This window comes from Haliaeetus albicilla, chromosome 5 (genome assembly GCF_947461875.1).
Source record: "Haliaeetus albicilla chromosome 5, bHalAlb1.1, whole genome shotgun sequence".
Taxonomy (NCBI): Eukaryota; Metazoa; Chordata; class Aves; order Accipitriformes; family Accipitridae; genus Haliaeetus; species Haliaeetus albicilla.
The window spans coordinates 12,783,494-12,802,101 of NC_091487.1; the positions used below are offsets into that span (position 1 = coordinate 12,783,494).

At 37.7% G+C, this 18,608-nt stretch overlaps 1 protein-coding gene across 4 annotated transcripts in view; it reads right to left on the reverse strand.

The window, feature by feature from the left end:
* TECPR2 (tectonin beta-propeller repeat containing 2) overlaps positions 1 to 18,608 on the reverse strand; it is a 45,622-nt gene that overhangs the window by 2,486 nt on the left and 24,528 nt on the right. For 3 of the 4 annotated variants that reach the window (XM_069783430.1, XM_069783429.1, XM_069783428.1), the window contains exons 17-19: positions 15,478 to 15,626; positions 1,401 to 1,542; positions 13 to 162 (exon numbers count right to left, since the gene is read on the reverse strand). In XM_069783430.1, coding sequence (XP_069639531.1) covers positions 13 to 162; positions 1,401 to 1,542; positions 15,478 to 15,626 — 441 coding nt within the window. The remainder of the gene's footprint in view (positions 1 to 12; positions 163 to 1,400; positions 1,543 to 15,477; positions 15,627 to 18,608) is intronic. The other variant, XR_011324660.1, reaches the window with a different exon arrangement.

Here is an 18,608-nt window from a genome sequence, read left to right on the forward strand (position 1 = left end):
GAACCAACTTGCCTGTTAAACGTGAGACATTTCCAGGAATCTTCTTCCAGTAGTCTCCTGCTGGATTCTTGTCAGTAATGCCATATCGACGAGCTACATCTCCATTTGGACAGCGTGCCCAAACAGTTCTTGTACTTATAGCCAGTTGACAAGCCTGCAAACCTAAAGATAATTGGACATGAAGAGAGAATAATCACAGGCTTTCTTATACACTAAATACACTTGCAGAAAAGTTTATTAAGAGAAGATGGCAAGACTATAGCAGTTTTTATATTTTTTTATATTAATAGTAGAGAAGAACTCTCCATTATAAAAGGCACAAAGAAATACCTAGTTTTCCAGGAGGCTTTCTAAGAAAGGATTGGCAAGAAGACAATTTAGGACTACGTATTTACTTACACTGACTTTAGGGAAGTTAAACAGAGTAGATGCTATTCAAATCTGAGCTTCTGGCCCTGAGTAAGCAGAATATCACAAAGTAGGCCACTTGCAGCACATGAAGCACTGGTGAACAAAAAAGCTTTTTAATTGCTGACTTTGTACTCACTGCATCTATTGACCATAAGGATATCACACTGTGGATACATTTTGTTATGTGGCCACAGCCACAAGCAACAACCAATTAGAGGATCTTCAAAACATACTTTTGGAGCCTCTGCTGTATTTTATTACCATATGGGGAATAAACCAACAGTTATAACTTTAGTTTGTCTAAAAATGGTTAACATTATAGACGTTGTGGAATTTTTTGTTTCTTCTTCCTCACAAGAAAGCAAGTACTCTGCAACTAAGTGCCATGCGTTTATGCAGTGAAAAATCTTTAAAAAGCAGACAGCATCAATACAGTTATTTAGAAAGGAACAACTAAAATTTAGTTTTATTTACAGACAATGCAAAAATGTAATTACCTAATCTAGACTGCGTCCAGCACGCAGGATTAATAGAAAGATGTGCAAAATAGCATTAGGTTTTTGTTAGCCACATCTAGATAGGAACCCCATGTTGTATCACGTTTAAATACAAAACTTCCCACAGCACAGTAGTCTCCTACTGCTTAGGAACACTGCCTTAGTTCTAACTGAAAAGGAACTATACCATTTATTAATTCAGTGGCAGCAGCCTGAAATAACACACAATGGAAATTCATCAAAATAATCAGATTTCTCTTCAATAACTACTGAAGTGTTTTTAAGTAAAACCAAGGTCCTCTTTAAAAGATAACCCTTATCAAATACTTTACTATGTTCCTATAAATAAGCACACTTGATTGCTGAGAAAAATATTGGATTTAAGCATTGCTATCCAATTTAAAAAGCAACAGGGGAAAAAAACAACCAAACAAAAAACCCAGCACTGAGAAAACGGCAGAAAGAACACAGAACTGATGCATTAATTTTTACCTGGTACATGTTCCCAGTCAGTGCCTACAGGCATCTCATCTGTAATTCCAACTCGTACATGGACATTCCATTTGCTATCAATTGCCCACAACATCTGATCATTTGGACTTGAATGAATGCTGACCAAGTTGATTCCTACCGGCTATAAAAATTAAGCACAGTATTTAAACTTTGTACTACTGTATCTTTGTACTACTGTATCACTTGTTCTTCACAGAAGTACGCAAGAGAAATAAAATATTTACAAGATACTAAAGACAGGAAGAAATTTGACTGATATTTTATTTGTAATTGTACAAAATTACCTATTTTGCAAGAAGTCAATCCCCTCCTAAATAGAAAAGGAACACGAATGAATGTCACCCAAAGTTGCTGATAAAGATATACATATTTAATGTTCAGTATCTGAGACTAATAATACTAGTATTTGCTTAACCACTGTTATTCCACTCAGGTACAGTTTCAATTGCAAGTTGAAGAGAGAACTCTTCCACTGAAATGCACAAAGTATAATAGTTTCCTCTTGCCTTCCTGAAAGTTTTTCTAACATAACTAAATCTGCATTTTATTTCTAAACATATACAAGCAGTACATTTTTACAGACTGAATGTCTCCTTTTTGCAATGAAATGGTGATCTGCCTTCTTCCCTGTACTCCGTTCGACAGGATTATGACTGTGGAACTCCTTGCAGACCACTGCAGTACTGGAGCAGCCACACCTGCAGGAGAGCATCCACAACACTGCCTGTTGGCACACTCAAGTGAAATACGCTTCCCATTCTGCTCCCAGGCAAGTCCTTATTCTATCTGCTTCTATGGAGATTTGCCTTAACTATGGTTCAAAATCAGTGTTACTGACCAAGTTTTATGGACATCATAAAGATGATGATTTTTTAGCAAAATATATCAGCCAACACGTTTAGCAAATACAAATATCCTGCAAAACATGTACTTTAAATAAAACACAGATAAGAATAAGGAAAAAAGCTTTTCTCCACATCAGCCTAATAAAGCCACTGAAGACGACGGTAAGGTGCCCTGAAATATGTCACCACCTGACAAAGAAGCACTGCATTTCTTGCTTTAGTTTCATAGGCATAAGCTGAATTCCCAGTGTGATAAATAGAAGAGCAAGCAGCTCTTTGCAAATATAAACCTAGGAATACAGAAGCATAATCTGCATGTGTATATAAGCACACAACCCAGTCCCAGATGGGCCTTCTGTGTACGTAACAGTTACTTGCTTTGGTTTTGCTTTTAAAATTCTGGTGCTAACATATGTCTGACCCAGCTATAAGCAAGTTTGACTTGCATCACCAAATCAATCCTGTCTCTTCAGGTTGCAAGGCCTTTGACAGACTATCTTCTCATGTTTGTGCTCTCATTAGGTACTTGCCCTCTGTTAGAAGCTTGAGGCTGGTAGAGGCTAGATGAAGTGTTTAGCTCTGGTCGCAGTAAATTCACAATGGCTGCTGTTTAAACACTTACTGTAAAGACACTAATTGTCTTGAAGATTGTTGACTACATCGAATATATAGAATCACAGAATCGTTTATGTTGGAAAAGACCTTTAAGATCATCAAGTCCAAGCGTCAACCCACCACCACCATATAACTGCCTAGTTACTTTCAAACTGGTATTCTGCTGTATTACAAATAAACTGAAGTACCATATTGAGGAAAAAAAAAAAAAAAAACAAAACACAAAGCAAAACAAAAAAAAAACCCAAACCAACCAACCAACCAAAAAAACCCCAAACCACAACAAAACCCACCCCAAACCGCCATACAACTCTCCCCTCTGGTTTTGCTGCCTCTTCACTGAAAGTTATCCTCACTCCTGGCCCTGTTCCTGTTTCTCCCCTCCACTTCGATTCATTTCTTTCTATGGCTACTTTGGCTCTGACTCCTTCCTACCTTACCCTGCTCACCTTCCCACAACACTGTCATGCTGTGTGCCTTGCTACTGTGCTGCTTCCAGCTTCACCACAACCCGCTCCGTGTTTCTGCTCTCGTAGTCCATATTTTCAAGTAAGGGAGCTGTGCAGTTAATAGCTTGTGCAGACTGAATTACTGCATGTAACAGATCTTTACGTTTTTTCCTTCTTTCTTTTTTTTTTTAAATCCACTTATCTCACCCTCCTCGCAATGTTCTTCTACCACAGTTACCTCTTCCTCTGATTTAGGACTTTCTGCCGCTCTTCCCCCATCTCCTTCCCACCACGAATTGCCAGTGTGTCTGTCTATGCTCCACCTCTGCAATACACTTCCACGCCCCAACTGTGCCAAACAGCTTGGTGTGACCCTTGTTACTGAACTGTTGGGATGTGTATACCTTGCCCTCCATTCTTCCATGTCAGGATTCCATTCCTCTCTTCCTGTCATTTGTCTAGAAAAGAATTCCCTGCAAATGAACTGGAGGAATATTTCTATCCAGAAAGATGTACTGAGCGCTTACACGCAGTACCTAAGCCTGTTCATTATGACAGATTTATAGGTAGTGGAAGCTCATAAAAGCAGACAAAACACCCCAAAGAGGTAGCATGAAAGGAGTTGCATGATGCTCAGCTAGATTGCTTCTGATACCACTGCAGGTTCAAGTATAATCAAAGGAATTACCTCTACCCTATTCTGCAGCACCAACGTATCTAAGAAACAAATGGAAGTTATCAAGTTCAAAGTAACAACTCTACAGTCTTGGCCAAAAATTCTTCTCATTCTTTGTTTTTCTAAGTGAGCTCCTGTTTCCTCCTTAAGTCTCCCTACCTCTCTGGGTATTTGACTTCCAGCGTCTCTTCCTCTTTCAGGCTACTTAGCTCTTTCTGATAAACTCGCATCAATAAAACATCCTCCTACTCACTCTCATTAGAAAGGATCCAGGCAATACACTGATGGCAGCATCCAATGCTCTTAACAGAAAACACTGCCCTCCACTGCAGCTTTCTGCTGTGAAACAGACAGCAAAGGACAACTGATGGGACAGATAGCTATATGATTATATACAGCAGCTTTTGGCACAAAACAGTGACGAGATTGGGAAACAAGTACAGTCAATTCTTAGAGCCTGTTGCAGATGTTTTACCTCTGGGTTTTTTTACTCAGAAAGCAGCTGTCTACAACAAAAAGGCGGTCTCATGGCTACCACAGTAGGGTAGATAAAATTAATTTAAAATTTTCTTGACATAACGTACTATTTTTTGTAACAACCATACTGACAGCATCTCAGATATCCCTCATTTCCACTAAGTTTTAATTACCATAAGCATGCTTTAAGTATTTTATAATCTATATAACAAGAAACAGAACTCTACAGCTGCAGTTAAAGATTAGAGTTCTCTCATGGCAGTAAAGAGAGATATCTGTTCAAATTTATAAATCTGCTGATAACATTTCAGAGACTCATAACCATGAAAACTAATAAATTATTTCAGCAGAGACTTTTCTCAGTTGTTTTAACTTCCAATAGCATTCATGAGATTTATAAACCTTGACTGCGAAATGTGTCATATTTGTAATTTACTGAAGAGTTTGGAATTTTAAAGAGTTTCTCAGCCTTTCTTTTCAGATGCTGACAGACCAAACTGTTTATAGGTTTATCCACAATACTCATCACTGTGAGAGATCGACTTGTTATACAGCATTAATGGATTCAGTGTTATCTGATAAAAAATGGTGGAATATTGTTTTCCTTTTACTTGTGATTGCAAAAATTTCTAAACTCAAAAAATCTCAGGACGCTGATGGTTTTAGCCAAGATCCTCCTGTCCTCTGGTCTTGTACCTCAGCTACAAAAACCCCAGTCACTCTCTGTCTTTTGAAGATTTCCCACTACAACCACTGACTGCAACACATGCTAACTATGTACTGTGCAACATTTAAAACTACATACTAAGCTGTGAATACCTTTGTTGTCTGCTACAAATAAAAACAATGAAAAATAGTTTGCTAGCACCCATATGTCTGATGAGAAAACAGTGCTGATAAAATGAAGTAAACTTGAAGGAAGCACTTAACTGACAATTTATTAAATGGTATCAGGAAGTAGCGTCTGTGCTAAACATATTTAAGTTACAAAGTTGTCCGTTAGCTTTATAATTCCGGGGAAGTAATTTCCTTTCTTTCTGCAAACCAGAGAAACACGCTTCAGTGTAAGAATTTCATTTAAACAACAGTATCAAACAAAATCAAAAGTAAAAACTAATGTAGTTCCACCCTCTCCCCCGACCTACTACTCAAAAGTTTTGTCTTATTTTAACTAATTCAGTCATAGCTGAACCCAAAACACAGTGGTTCAACTTCCTTGTCAAGGTGGAAAGGACAAACACACATACACCCACAAAAAAGGCATCAGAACATCTTCCATGTCACTTTTCAGGAGCACAGAGTCCATGTAGCAGCAGATCTCCACCATCTCTGTTCTGCTGCAAATATCCAGGACGAGGAAGACTAAACATAACATTCTCAGACTGTCCAAGACCAGTCCTTTTAATAACAGGTTGGTGGCTACACGCAGCACAAATATTCTCCTCAAAAGACAAATCAGAAACACCATCAGCAGGTCCAGGCCAGGCTGTAAGAAGGTCAGATTAGAGATACTTCTCACACTGTTTAGCATTATCTGTATATCAGACTAATCTGACTATTTTCATGGCTAACAGACATCCAGACCCTATTAACTATAATAACAAAGAATGCAACTTAGAGAGACCCTCCTTTAATACAGGCCTAACTATTTGCATATTATTTTCTAAGTTCAATTTGAATGAAGGTTGTAAAGCACTTTCAGCATTACAGATATCAAGAAAGCACAAGCAACGTTAAGAGCAGTATTGACCAGAATGTTTTGCATTCAGACATTGAGGAGAACAGCTTACTAAATTAAGTGCCCCTTTTTTCTCTGCAGAGAAGTTCAAGGCAATATACGCAAACAGAAAGATGAATCTATGTTTAGTCTTCCTGGAAGCCATGTGTTCTTCAGTAATGCTGCCATTGTATTGTCAGAAAAAGATTATTATTTATTAACTGAAAAACTGGAGCACTATTTTCCTCAGAAGCCTTAGAACAACAACATGACCCTTTCCCCCACTTTCTGCCTTTAGTGAATAAACAGATGAGGGCCTTAGCTAGATATCTCCAGTCTCCAGGAAGAAAAGGCAAAGGCAAAGCCAAGGAGTCAATTCCTTGACCTCTCCTTTGTCGACTCTAAATTTTTTAGTCCAACACTTTTTCTTGCAGAAACATGGAAAAGACTACAACATATGGCATCAAATGCTAGAAAAGGTCATACCAAACCCATGCAACTATTCAACATGATAAAGTTCAACAGAACCATAAAATACTTTCAAAATATTTAGTACAACTGTTCTTTACAAGCAATTAAAAAAAAAAAAACTTCAATGCAATTACTAAGACCATACAAACTACAAGCCTACTCAGGTTTGCCCAACTGTCTTCTGGTTATAACTGTCTTATACCTAAGATTATAAACTGTAGTGTAGGAGATGATAAGCTGTCTGTAATTACCACTACAGGCATTTTTAATAACATACTGAAAAACTGAACTGTTAAGAACAACTAAGTTTTTACAGAAATGTATGTTAAGTACAGGTATGTTAAGTAAACACTACATGCAACAACTTCCCATGAAACAGAACATAATTTAGCACAAGGTAATAAAAACCTAGTATAAGAAAAGCTCTGAGTAAACAAGGCGCTTTTTTTTTTTTTTTAAAACACACCTTTAACAGGCATCAGTAAAACATGCTCTCACACTGGTTATGCCAGTAAAGTGCACCTCTCTAGTTTTTGAAACTTAAATACCTTACCAAGGAAAGTAAAGCATTTTTGTAAGGTAAAAACACCCATGCATTTTTACCTTCAGCCTCAGCTCTGCTTTGCTCTGACAAACATAAACAGTTATTAAACTGTTGCTTTTTAATGTTTGTCCATGTTATTTAACACATTTGTGATGAAAACACCACACACCTTTGACAGTAACAGAAATTCCCATTTCATTACTGCACTGCTTTATGAACAAATGCATATAACCGTTATGTTACAATTCATTTACGTCACCACAGGGGTGAAAAAAAACGCCAACACACCTGTAAAAGAAAACCCCATGAACTCAAGGAGGAGGTAAAAAATTAATAGTTAAAAAAAATTTAAAAAAAAATCAACATTGACCAATTCTGAAAAAGTTACAATCTGTCAGGATGCAAAATACATCCTGTAAGCCACTGAACACTACAAATGCACTCAAGATACAATTACTACTCATCTAGTAGTACTCAGCCATAGAATCAAAGAATAGTTTGGGTTGGAAGGGACCTTAAAGACCATCTAGTTCCAACCCTGCTGCCATGAGCAGGGACACCTTCCACTAGACCAGGTTGCTCAAAGCCCCATCCATCCTGGCCTCGAACACTTCCAGGGATGGGGCATCCATAACTTCTCTGGGCAACCTGTTCCAGTGCCTCACCACCCTCACAGTGAAGAAGTTCTTCTTTATACCTAATCTAAAGCTCTGGACTAAGTACTGTCCCAGGTAAAGTGTGCACCCCAAATACAAGGCTATGCAATGTGTTAAACTACTGGATAAAAAGAATAGTACTCCAGGAGTCAGGGATCAGAAATGAAGTCACTGCCTCCCAGATAGATGATCCATTTACTAGACTATATATAGTCCAATCTCCTCTGCCTTGCTTACTTCTTAGCTTCATTAGATTTGGGTTCAGTGGACAGGATCTTCCTACAGACCACACTATTTGGCAGTTCTGTAGGAAGGGCCTTCCGAGCAGGAGAGAATCCACAACCCAGCCCTCCAGCTCCCTGGGAAGACAACTGATCACCAGGCTGGTCTGCAAAGAGAGGTTTTCAGCACTTTGTCTATTAACATCAGCATAAAATAGGGAGACAGTAATACACTATGGGGAGAGGCCTCCAAGCTCCTAATTCAAGGTCAAAGGGTCTGATGCGCCCAGCAGTTATGCCAGGGTGTCTCCTTACTCTGTGCGGACTTGTTGGCTCACTGAAGTTCTCTTCACTGACCATACGCTCTGAGCTTAGCACCCACCTTTGCTGCCCCAATTTACTTCACAACAGCTAAGCTCCCAATTACAAACCTGTCAACTGGATCCAGCCCCCCAGAGCTTTTAAAATCAAGCAAGCTGAAGTTTAGTCGCACAAAAAGCAATAAAAACTGCTCTAACCAGAATTGAGAAAACGCAGATGTAGCTTTAATGAAGGTGAAATAGAACAAAAAAAATCCCCCAAACTCTTAGTTTATACTAGCACAAGCAATTTTTTATGACTGTCTCTCAAAATCACTGTTCAAGGACTCCTATTTATTAAATAGTTCAGGCTATCACTACCTACAAGCACATGAACAGTTCCACTGAAACCAAGGCACATGCTTACTAAATCAAGACACGTACCCTTTACCCATGAATTTTTACACCATTATGGTTTTATTTTTAAATAAAATAACTCTGAAAAACTCTCAAAATGCAACAATGATAATTGTAGTAAGTTTGTTTACACAACTGAATGTTAAATATATTTCTTAATCTCTCTGAAAAATAATTAAATACATTATTCTGTGTTAGCCAACCAAAATATAGGCACATTGGAAAAGTGCAGATGTAAGGATGTTTCTAGTACTGAACAAGTGAAAGTATGAAAGCAGAAGGTTCTCCTTCCCACAATTTTTGTTTTCAGTGTAAGCTAGTCTTGTCAATAAGCAAGCATACCACCTTGAGATCGTATTTCAAAAGGATACAGAAGGATCGTCTACTCAGTTTTCTGGGTGTATCATTTTGTGCTTTTTTGGTGATCTGAAGCTTCTAGTGCTGATAATAATTGCTATCTAATGTGACAGGCTGCATGCACACTTTTCTGAACAGGGCGATAGCAATGCCTTAAAACAAGTATCAGAAAGCTAAAACTCCACAGCAGAAAAATACAGTGAAATATACTGACAGCAGTTTTCTTAACTAGCAACAAAAAGGAAGATAATAAGCACCGAACTGAGCAATGGAATCGGCATGAGGCAACTTTAGTAAAAATGCTGGAATTGCTTTTTTTTCCACTAGCTAAAGCATCTTTTATGTAACTTCCAATTTCTTAAGAAAGGCATGCCTGTGACGAATAGTACACATTTGAACTTATACATTATGGCATTCTAAATCAGCTAAACAAAATACACTGCTGCAGGAGCCTCGATCTCTTATACTTATTTGCAACCCACGTTGATATAGCTACTCTTACTACTGCCAAACAGTTTTTCTCCATATCATCTTGACAAGTGCGGTCCTCCAGGAAAATCCTCTCCATGCTAATGTCTTCAGGAAGCCTCACATAAGTAAAGATATATGGAACAATAGACTAGTCTGGTCCATAGATAACCAGAAGGTTTAATGAGCATTACACCCCTCCAACCTAAGCAGAATTGGTCTAGTAAGAGAAAATTCCTCTGCATTTCATCTTAGACACTCCAAAGTGGAACTCACAGCAACTCAGAAAGATATCTGTGCAACAGCTAGCTAATCCAAGCTAGTCTGTGCTAGTGAAAACGATCAGACTTGAAAAGAACAGTCATATGGATTATGCATTAGAAAGAACCGTTTTCCAGGGCAAGTAGAATCATAGAATCATTTAGGTTTGAATAGACCTTTAAGATCATCGAGTCCAACCGTTACACCCAACACTGCCAAGTCCACCACTCAACCATGTTCCTAAGCACCACATCTACACATCTTCTGAAAGCTCCAGGGATGGTGACTCCACCGCTTCCCTGGGCAGCCTGTTCCAATGCTTGACAACCCTTTCAGTGAAGAAATTTTTCCTGATACCCAATCTAAACCTCCCCTGGCACAACTTGAGGCTGTCTCCTCTCATCCTACTGCTTGTTACTTGGGAGAAGAGACCAACACCCACCTCGCTACAACCTCCTTTCAGGCAGTTGTAGAGAGCGAGAAGGTCTCCCCTCAGCCTCCTCTTCTCCAGGCTAAACAACCCCAGTTCCCTCAGCCGCTCCTCATAAGACTTGTGCTCTAGACCCTTCACCAGTGTTGTTGCCCTTGAACACGCTGGTCAAGGTATGGCATCATGAATGCCAAGTACAGGGGCTCAATCACTCCCACAGTCCTGCTGGCCACACTATTCCTGATACAAGCCAGGATGCTATCGCCCTTCTTGGCCACCTGGGCACACTGCTGGCTCATACTCAGCCGGCTGTCAACCAGCACCCCCAAGTCTTTTTCTGCCGGGCAGCTTTCCAGCAACTCTTCCCCAAGCCTGTAGCGTTGCATGGGGTTGCTGTGACCCAAGTGCAGGAGAGTACTTTCAAAAGTAGCATGGATTGATTCTGAAGTGAAAGTTATGAAGCATTTTCAACAGAAAAATCTCTCTGCCTCCACATATCCAATCCTTGAAGATTATTTCAAACAAACCCTTCCTACATTTCAGCTTTGATTTTGGCACCTACCGAAAAAGATGTAATGGCAAAATCTGATCTTGAGGAGTGCTCACCACTTCCTTCTCTAAGTACCACTTAACACAAAACTAGCCTTAATAATAACAGAAACCTCACTGAAAAATGCAAAGGCAAGGCAGATGGCAGGGGAAGAAAGTCTCCAGATTTGCATTAAGTGTTCCGTACGGTAAGCAGAACTTTATTTAGAGAGAAAAAAGGAAACAAAGATCATGACAACCATTTCTAACAAGTCACCACTCACCCGTAAGGCACAGCCAACCTCCTTACACTGAATGTAAATTAAGAGAAAGGAAGGTATTGAAAAGAAATGAAATCTAGCATGTATTAATTTTGTAGAATTACAGAGAAATTTCCTAAATTTCAAATTATATTTTTAACTACCATTTGCTTTGTAGTTTTAATAATGTTTGAATGACGGTGAAAGTGTGAACAGCCTTAATATTTTTTGTGTGTGTGTGTGAGGAAAAAAAAACCTTATAGCTCCTCCTAGATCAGTAAGAACTTTGACTCTCTCCTCTTACCTATGATATCAAGCTTAAAATATAAAGAGACAATTACTAGGTTGTTTATGGGAAGAGCAGTAAATCAGAAGTTTCTCTAACTTGAAATGCACGCACTGCAAGAGATCATTTTATGCCCAACTAAGTTTAAGTTAAGCAGTACTCTTCTGCTGAGACCCTAGGAACTACAAAGGATCAACAAAAGCTTTATACCAGTAGCCAAATAGCAAACACCTCCTTAAATAAATCCCTTTTACTCCTCAGTTTGGTCAAGCTATAGGGATATTTAAATAAACCGCTCAATTTAATAAAATTGCTTATTCAATCCTATTCTCCATGAAATTTGGTTACAAAAGAGCAAAGAGTAACAATTAAGGAAACAGCAATTAATAAAATGTTTAATCTATTTTTAGAGTAAGACTGATTGTTTACAAGCAATAAATGATTGGTCACTCGTTACAAATACTTGTCCTGATCTTTGTTTCCCTTAATCATTTTAAAAAAAGTTCTGCTTATCTGATAGATCCCTTAATGTAAACCTAAGAAGGTGGTTCTTAAGGCCAGTTTTTACATTAAGTAGTACTTGTAGAAGTGAGCATTTCTCAAAATCAGATTGTGTCTCTGCATGTTTTTCAGAAGGTGCCAAAAATCAAAGTTGAAATGTTGGAAGAATTCTTTCCAAACAAGCATTCAACTTCTAGGGACATTTTAAAGCAATCTGATGATTTTTAACTTTTGATCAACTTCTACTCCATAATCACCCAAATCAGTCTTATTAATTATATTAATTTTATATTTGATTTTTAATTATTATTTCTTTAGGCCAGAAATCTGCAAAGCATTAAATCTTCATAAATACACATGCCCACACATGTAGAAACATACTCTATAGTATCTACATACATAATATTTATATTTCCTGTTCATTTTTTTGAATTAAATTTAACATATATTGAGGCATGCTACAGCAGATAATAGTTTTATCCTGTATATTAACGGTAGAATGAAAAACATGTTCTACCTCCTGGACTAAAATAATTTCATGAAAGAATTTTGATCAGCTTTGTCAATGTCCTTAAAGCAGCTTCCAAAAAGCTGCTAACTACATAATTATTTTGACTTCTAAGACTGCAGAACAGAATGGATGAAGCATAGAAAACAACTACATATAAACTACTACTGCTCAAGATACTGTAACGATGTTACCAACTACTTCCGAAGTGTTGGATAAAATAAAGAAGAGGGAGGGCAGAGAACATAAAATGTTATTTTTCACCTCAATAGATACTGCAGTAGGGACTTACAAAGAGAAGAGTAACAAATAAGAATGGTTTTAGTCTAGATTAAAAAACAACCATACAGCATCACAGAGCAAAGACTGAACTTAAGTTATATTCACTGATTTTAGCATGAGTAAAATCTCATCAAAACTACTGTCTCTCTGAATAGTTTGTGAAGTTGTGCAAAGATGGATGCTGTGCAATTGCAGCACTCCTTTAATGAAAAGTGACACCATAAAAGCAGAGTCTGTAGCTGCTCACAAGCTGCTCATGAGTCATGAGATCTGGGATATGGCAAGTCATATTGGCTCTGACATTTACTAGGGAATGAAATATCCATAGTTGGTTTTAAATTACGTTATTTGAGAATGCTCCTGTACTTAAAGCAAGCAAAAGGCAATATTGATTTCCTTCTTCAAACAAAAAAAATGACTGAATCATTCACAAATACTTCTTACAATATTTCTGTTGTTCTGAAGATAATGTGATGCAGCATGAACTGCGTCAAAGTCAATTAAGGGACAGATAACAGTAAGGTGCTGCTAATAAGCAAATACTGTTCACTGAATAGTCCACTTTTCAGCCTTCGTCTGTTGCATTTGTTATCCAAACACTACGCTAGCATTTGGAAATAATTTTAAAGTTCACATCTTTTCTTATTTTGCATTAAGCCTTTGTAAAAGCATGAATGGTTGCTCCTTCTGTACTTTAATGACTTGTTTTAACATGCTGGAATTGTCTCAAAACAAGCATGTAACCCACAAATTTTCACCTTCTCTGCAAGCAATGTCTGAATTTTTGCCCTTTCATATGACTCATTAAATTTGCAACGTCAGCTGTTGGCAAGATAACAGAAGAGAGAATGACACTGCTCTGGATATCAGAAGGTTATCATTTTGGAAGGCAACATCATCCAGCTTCCTCAATAAGCTAATAGGAAATAATTTGATTTTCAACCTTGTCTACTTAAAGACTTTCTACATAGGGAAGTCACTGCTAAATAATGAGACACGGCAAATTCCAATTTCTTGTAAACACCTTTGTATTTAGTAGTTTAATCTACTTCAGTGGAAGAGTAGAGACTGCACTTAGTACATACAAAATAGTATCAGTGTAGAGAAACAGCTTTTCGGGCTATTTTCCTGGATAGACAAATCTTTGGTAAAAAGATACTACACAAGTCTAATTCTCTGCCTCTTGGCAAACTCAGTTTAAGTGGAACACATCCTGGAATGTGTTTTTCCTCCATTTTAAGAATACTACTCTTGTGGAAGACATCATCACTGATATCCTCAGTCTCCTATTCCTGCTGCCCTGCCCTCTGTTAGCAGAAAAAAATTGTCTCTTATAGATTACATCAGAAAGACTCACTTCCAGCACACGAAGAATGAGTAGCACAACCTAGCCCTTGTTGCAAGTGATATTGGTACTTATTTATCAGTCTGTTCTGCTATTCTGCAAAATAAGGTGCCATTTCTCCAGGACTGACTGAGCACATTCCCAGTACAGAAGAATAAGCATAACCAGTGCTGTGCTAACTGATGGGATGCAAATCTGCAGTTTCATGTCCCTGTTTCCCTGCCCTTCTTTGCTGTTACACTGTGAGATTCACAAAAGGAGCTAATAATTGGCTGATGAAAGATAAGCAGAACTAAAAGTGAACAATGTAAAAAACAAATAAATTATGGCAACTCTACTGCCACAGATTTACTTCTATTTCTTAATATGTCCTTCCAAAAGTACCACACGTTTCCAAATCTTCAAGAGAAATTCTGTAACAGTATAAAATGTAAATCAAGTATGCAAACACATCCAGTGCCACTATGCTAGATCAGCAGCCAGTTCAAGTGATTTCATGCCAAGGAGCAAAGAATGAAATCAGAGGTCAGCTCCATTACAGCAGTCCCAACCCATGACACAGAAATTATTCCCATTTTATAGCTTAACTTGCAAAGTATTAGAGCAGCAACAAAAGCAAGCACTGAGGTTTAAGGAGAGATTAAAAAAGAAACCAGACACTGGAGAAACATATTTTGTCCATTCTCTATATTCAGAAGAGATGCTCCCAGCGTACTTTAGGAGGCTTCTTTCAACTCTGATCCTCCCAGCTGGCAGGTATAAAGGATGTAAAATTTGCCCATATCAGGAATACAGAAGAAGAGCTGCAATTGTACTGCACACTTACTAACCACTGGATGATAAGCAAAGTCCCTAAATCCAGGCACAGCACCCTGGCAAGCATCCCAGGCTCACAAGGGTCAGGATAAAGGAAGAGGGAGGCAGGCACTTCAGTGCCATGGCACTTGAGCAGAGCCTTCCCACACCCTCTGCTTTGTGCTGTTTGCCAGTCCAGCTTCTTGGCTAACATGCAGCAAGTGTTCAGTGTACGGTTCAAGGCTGCATTCTACTATGTGCCCATAAAGTTGCTGTGTTACAAGAATAGTAAAGTTTCATTAAGGATAGAAAGGAAAAAAAAAATCTTCCACAAGTTATTTGTAACAGTTAGATGAATTTGAGATGACTTACAGTAATAAGGCAGCATATTCAGAGTACATTATACAGACTCTGGGGGGGTTTTTGTTGTTTTTTTTGTTTGTTCTGTTTTGGCTGGTTTTTTTTTTTTTTTGAGGGGGTGGGGTGGGTGGGGACAGAAATCCTGTAGAAGTAAAGCATGTGGGACAAAGTTTTAAGCTACACATTTAAAATCTGGCTATATTGTTTTCCATGAGTGTTAAAATTACTCTTTTTCAAATGCATAGAGCTAAACCACTGGATTACAAAGAATTGTAATCAACATTTTACCTGTATAGGTGGCTCGATCATTATCCACGCAGGAAGCATCAAACTGGGGTTAAGAGGTTGAGTTCCTACACGGAAATAAATGCCACCACTGGTGTCACAGGCCCAAACATGCTGATTTCCACAGGTCAAGCTGATCAGCTTTACAGCACCTAATAACAAAGAGACTATTAGCAACCTGGCATTTTCCTGTCAAATTCAGCTAATAATGAGAACTCTTATTTAGACTTGATTATATTAAACTAGCTTTCAACACAGTCACATAAAAATGATTAAAAGTTAATACAACTTGTGAGAGAAAAAAAATAAATCACTGGATACAATGAATAAAATAACCAGTTAGTGTATGTGAGGTATTTCTCATTTAAATCTAAAAAGAAATGTTTTAGTCATAGAATACTGCAATTTCTAAAGCCCGCTAAAAATATGCTATTAAAATAACCGAATTCAAGCAGGGAAATATTCTGTGACAAATGTTATCAGTGCCTAGACAAACTTTCACATGACCTAATGTGAACTTTTCTCTGTAGCTGGCTGTGCTTGTAGGCTTTTAAAGGTGTTGATCTGCTAATACATTCAGCAAAGAACATTCCTAATGCTACCAGCACTTTAAAAATATGAGCATATGGATTATGCATTTCAGTGTTAACATACCAGTTTCACATCTGTAAATAAAGGAGCTGATTTTCAAACAGATTTATATTCAACAGTGTACATATTTATTACACCTATCTCAAAAGTGCAGCAGTATTTTAACCCTATGTAAGTCAGCATAATGAAAAAAAAGCCCCCAAATAAGTATGTTCTAGAATTTTGGGGTGGAGTAGTTTGGGGTTTTTTTTTTGCATACCCAATCACACCTACCAACCTTGCTATTAAAAGTTTGCAAAGATAGTAGAGAAGCATATCTGATATTTTAGACTAAAAAGCACTGCTAGTCAACTGTCAACTGAAACTCTTAACTTTCACATTCATTTTAAAATAGCCATGTGATGTAACACATGTAACATTTGATTTTTTTTTTTTCTCCCAGTGTTGGGACAACACAATGCTAAGTAATGGAAAACATGTTCTACTGAAAGAGGGACCCAATAAGTACAGATATACAACAGAAGGAATGCTCTGGTCAGACTCCAAACTAAAGACTCTAAAAATAGGCCTTGCTGGTTGGTTGAACATGCCAGTGCTTCTTGGGATATCCCATTCTTGGTAACAGTTCTCTCTTCAGTGATGTGAAATCTGGCAACGAATGCTTGTAAAGTGCATCAAATACAGCACTCCTCAAAGAGGAGGGGTGCAGTTTCATCCCACAGAGTGCAAGTTGAAAGAATTTATTTCTGCAGCAGGCAATATTCCCTGTCGTTAAGGCTTGCTGGAGGAAAGAACAGGGAACAGGACTACATAGCTTTATCTTTTAGTTATCTGTAATAGTAAAGAGATCTTCTCATTAACCAAAAACTATTTTAACTTTCTGAATCATGGGAATTCGAATTAATTCATCTCACCCCAAAATTTCCTTTAACCATACAGCTTCATATTAAAAACAAATGACAAAACTATACACAAAAACTTGCACTGCTTGGGATAAGAACATCTAGAATAACTTTCTTTTGCAGGCAGGGGCTTGACATTCAGCTACACAGTCAAAATCTTACTTAAAACCTCATTATTCCTTCTAACATAAAGTATGACTCGAAGTAATGGCTTTGTCACATCACATATCAGCTGCTGAAATGTTCTGATCCAAACAAGCATCAGAGCACTCAAACATGGAATCACGTATCACCTACTCGGCATAGCTGGTATTACTTACATCTACAGTACAATTTGATATTAAAAAAATGCAGCCCTTATGTTAATGTTTTGGGGTTTCTCCTTCCTCTCACTTACTGTTTTTATCTTAGGAGAAGGTCACGCTAACCACATTCATCTACTGTTTAGAAGAAGTAGCATGATTCAGAGGCATTGTTTATTGTTGAAACCTAAAGGTCATTCTACTGTGTTTAGAAACCTTGATAGCAATAGTGGAACTCTAATCAAAATAATTTACTAGATACTACTCCCAGTACATAGTGTAAAGGTAAGAGGAAGATACTACCAACATACTATGAATATTTCAACATTAATGCTGGCAACCACATCACTTCCATACAGAATTCTGAACTGCATTTTACAGCTACTTGCTTCCTCGCCCTCCCCCTAATTACAGTCCTAATGTTTCAGAAGTAAACTTAAACATACACTTGAACAATAACAATAGTTCTCCAATTTCTTCAGCCTCATTATTGCAAATAAAGGCTTTTATATTATAACCATCGATATGCACTATCTTGTCAGCAGTGATCTGCCATATGCATTTAATTGAAGGAAAAATGTCTAAAACATTTTCACACTTAAATATTAACCCAGAGTGACAGGTAAAGTGGAGTGTTTGAAGTATTTCCTGACCCCAGATTTCCACGATACCACCACCATGTGCTGTGAAGCTAACAGGACAGCTGAATGTGAAGATCAAACTTCTGAGCTGCTGAAGTTCACAAGCCAGATATTACAGTCAGCTAGCACCAATTACACTGATTTCCTTTTTGAGTTCTTTGAGGTTTTCAGAAATAGCAAGAAGTTATTTATTATTTCAGTTATTATCTAAACTGCTGGAAAGCAATGGTATCATGAAAAAAATTTCAAACTATACTAAGCAACACAAGAAGGAGAGTGTGGACAAATGCATCAGTGAATGTAAAAGGCATCAAGCAGTGCTTAAACTATGGTACAATTAGTAATTTGGAACCAATTCATCAGGTCTGCAAAACCTGGTGTATAACTGGCAAACAAATCACTTTTGAAAGACACATTTTAAAAAGTTTCCCATGAAGTATTACAAATTGTACACGAGGCTTAAAGTCTGCCAGCTGTGTCTGCCTTTCAGCTGTGTCATGAACATTGCCACTAAAAATGGAAAAATTGCAAAACAGTTGAATTATTTTTTAAATGGTGCAAGAATGGTGCATACTCTCAGTTTCTTTTATCTTCACTTGTAACAGGGATGCAGGTTAGCATGAAGATAAGAACGTTCTAACAGTCAGACTACCAAAGGAATAAATCTAACTGGAATATTACTGATGAAGCTGACAAGT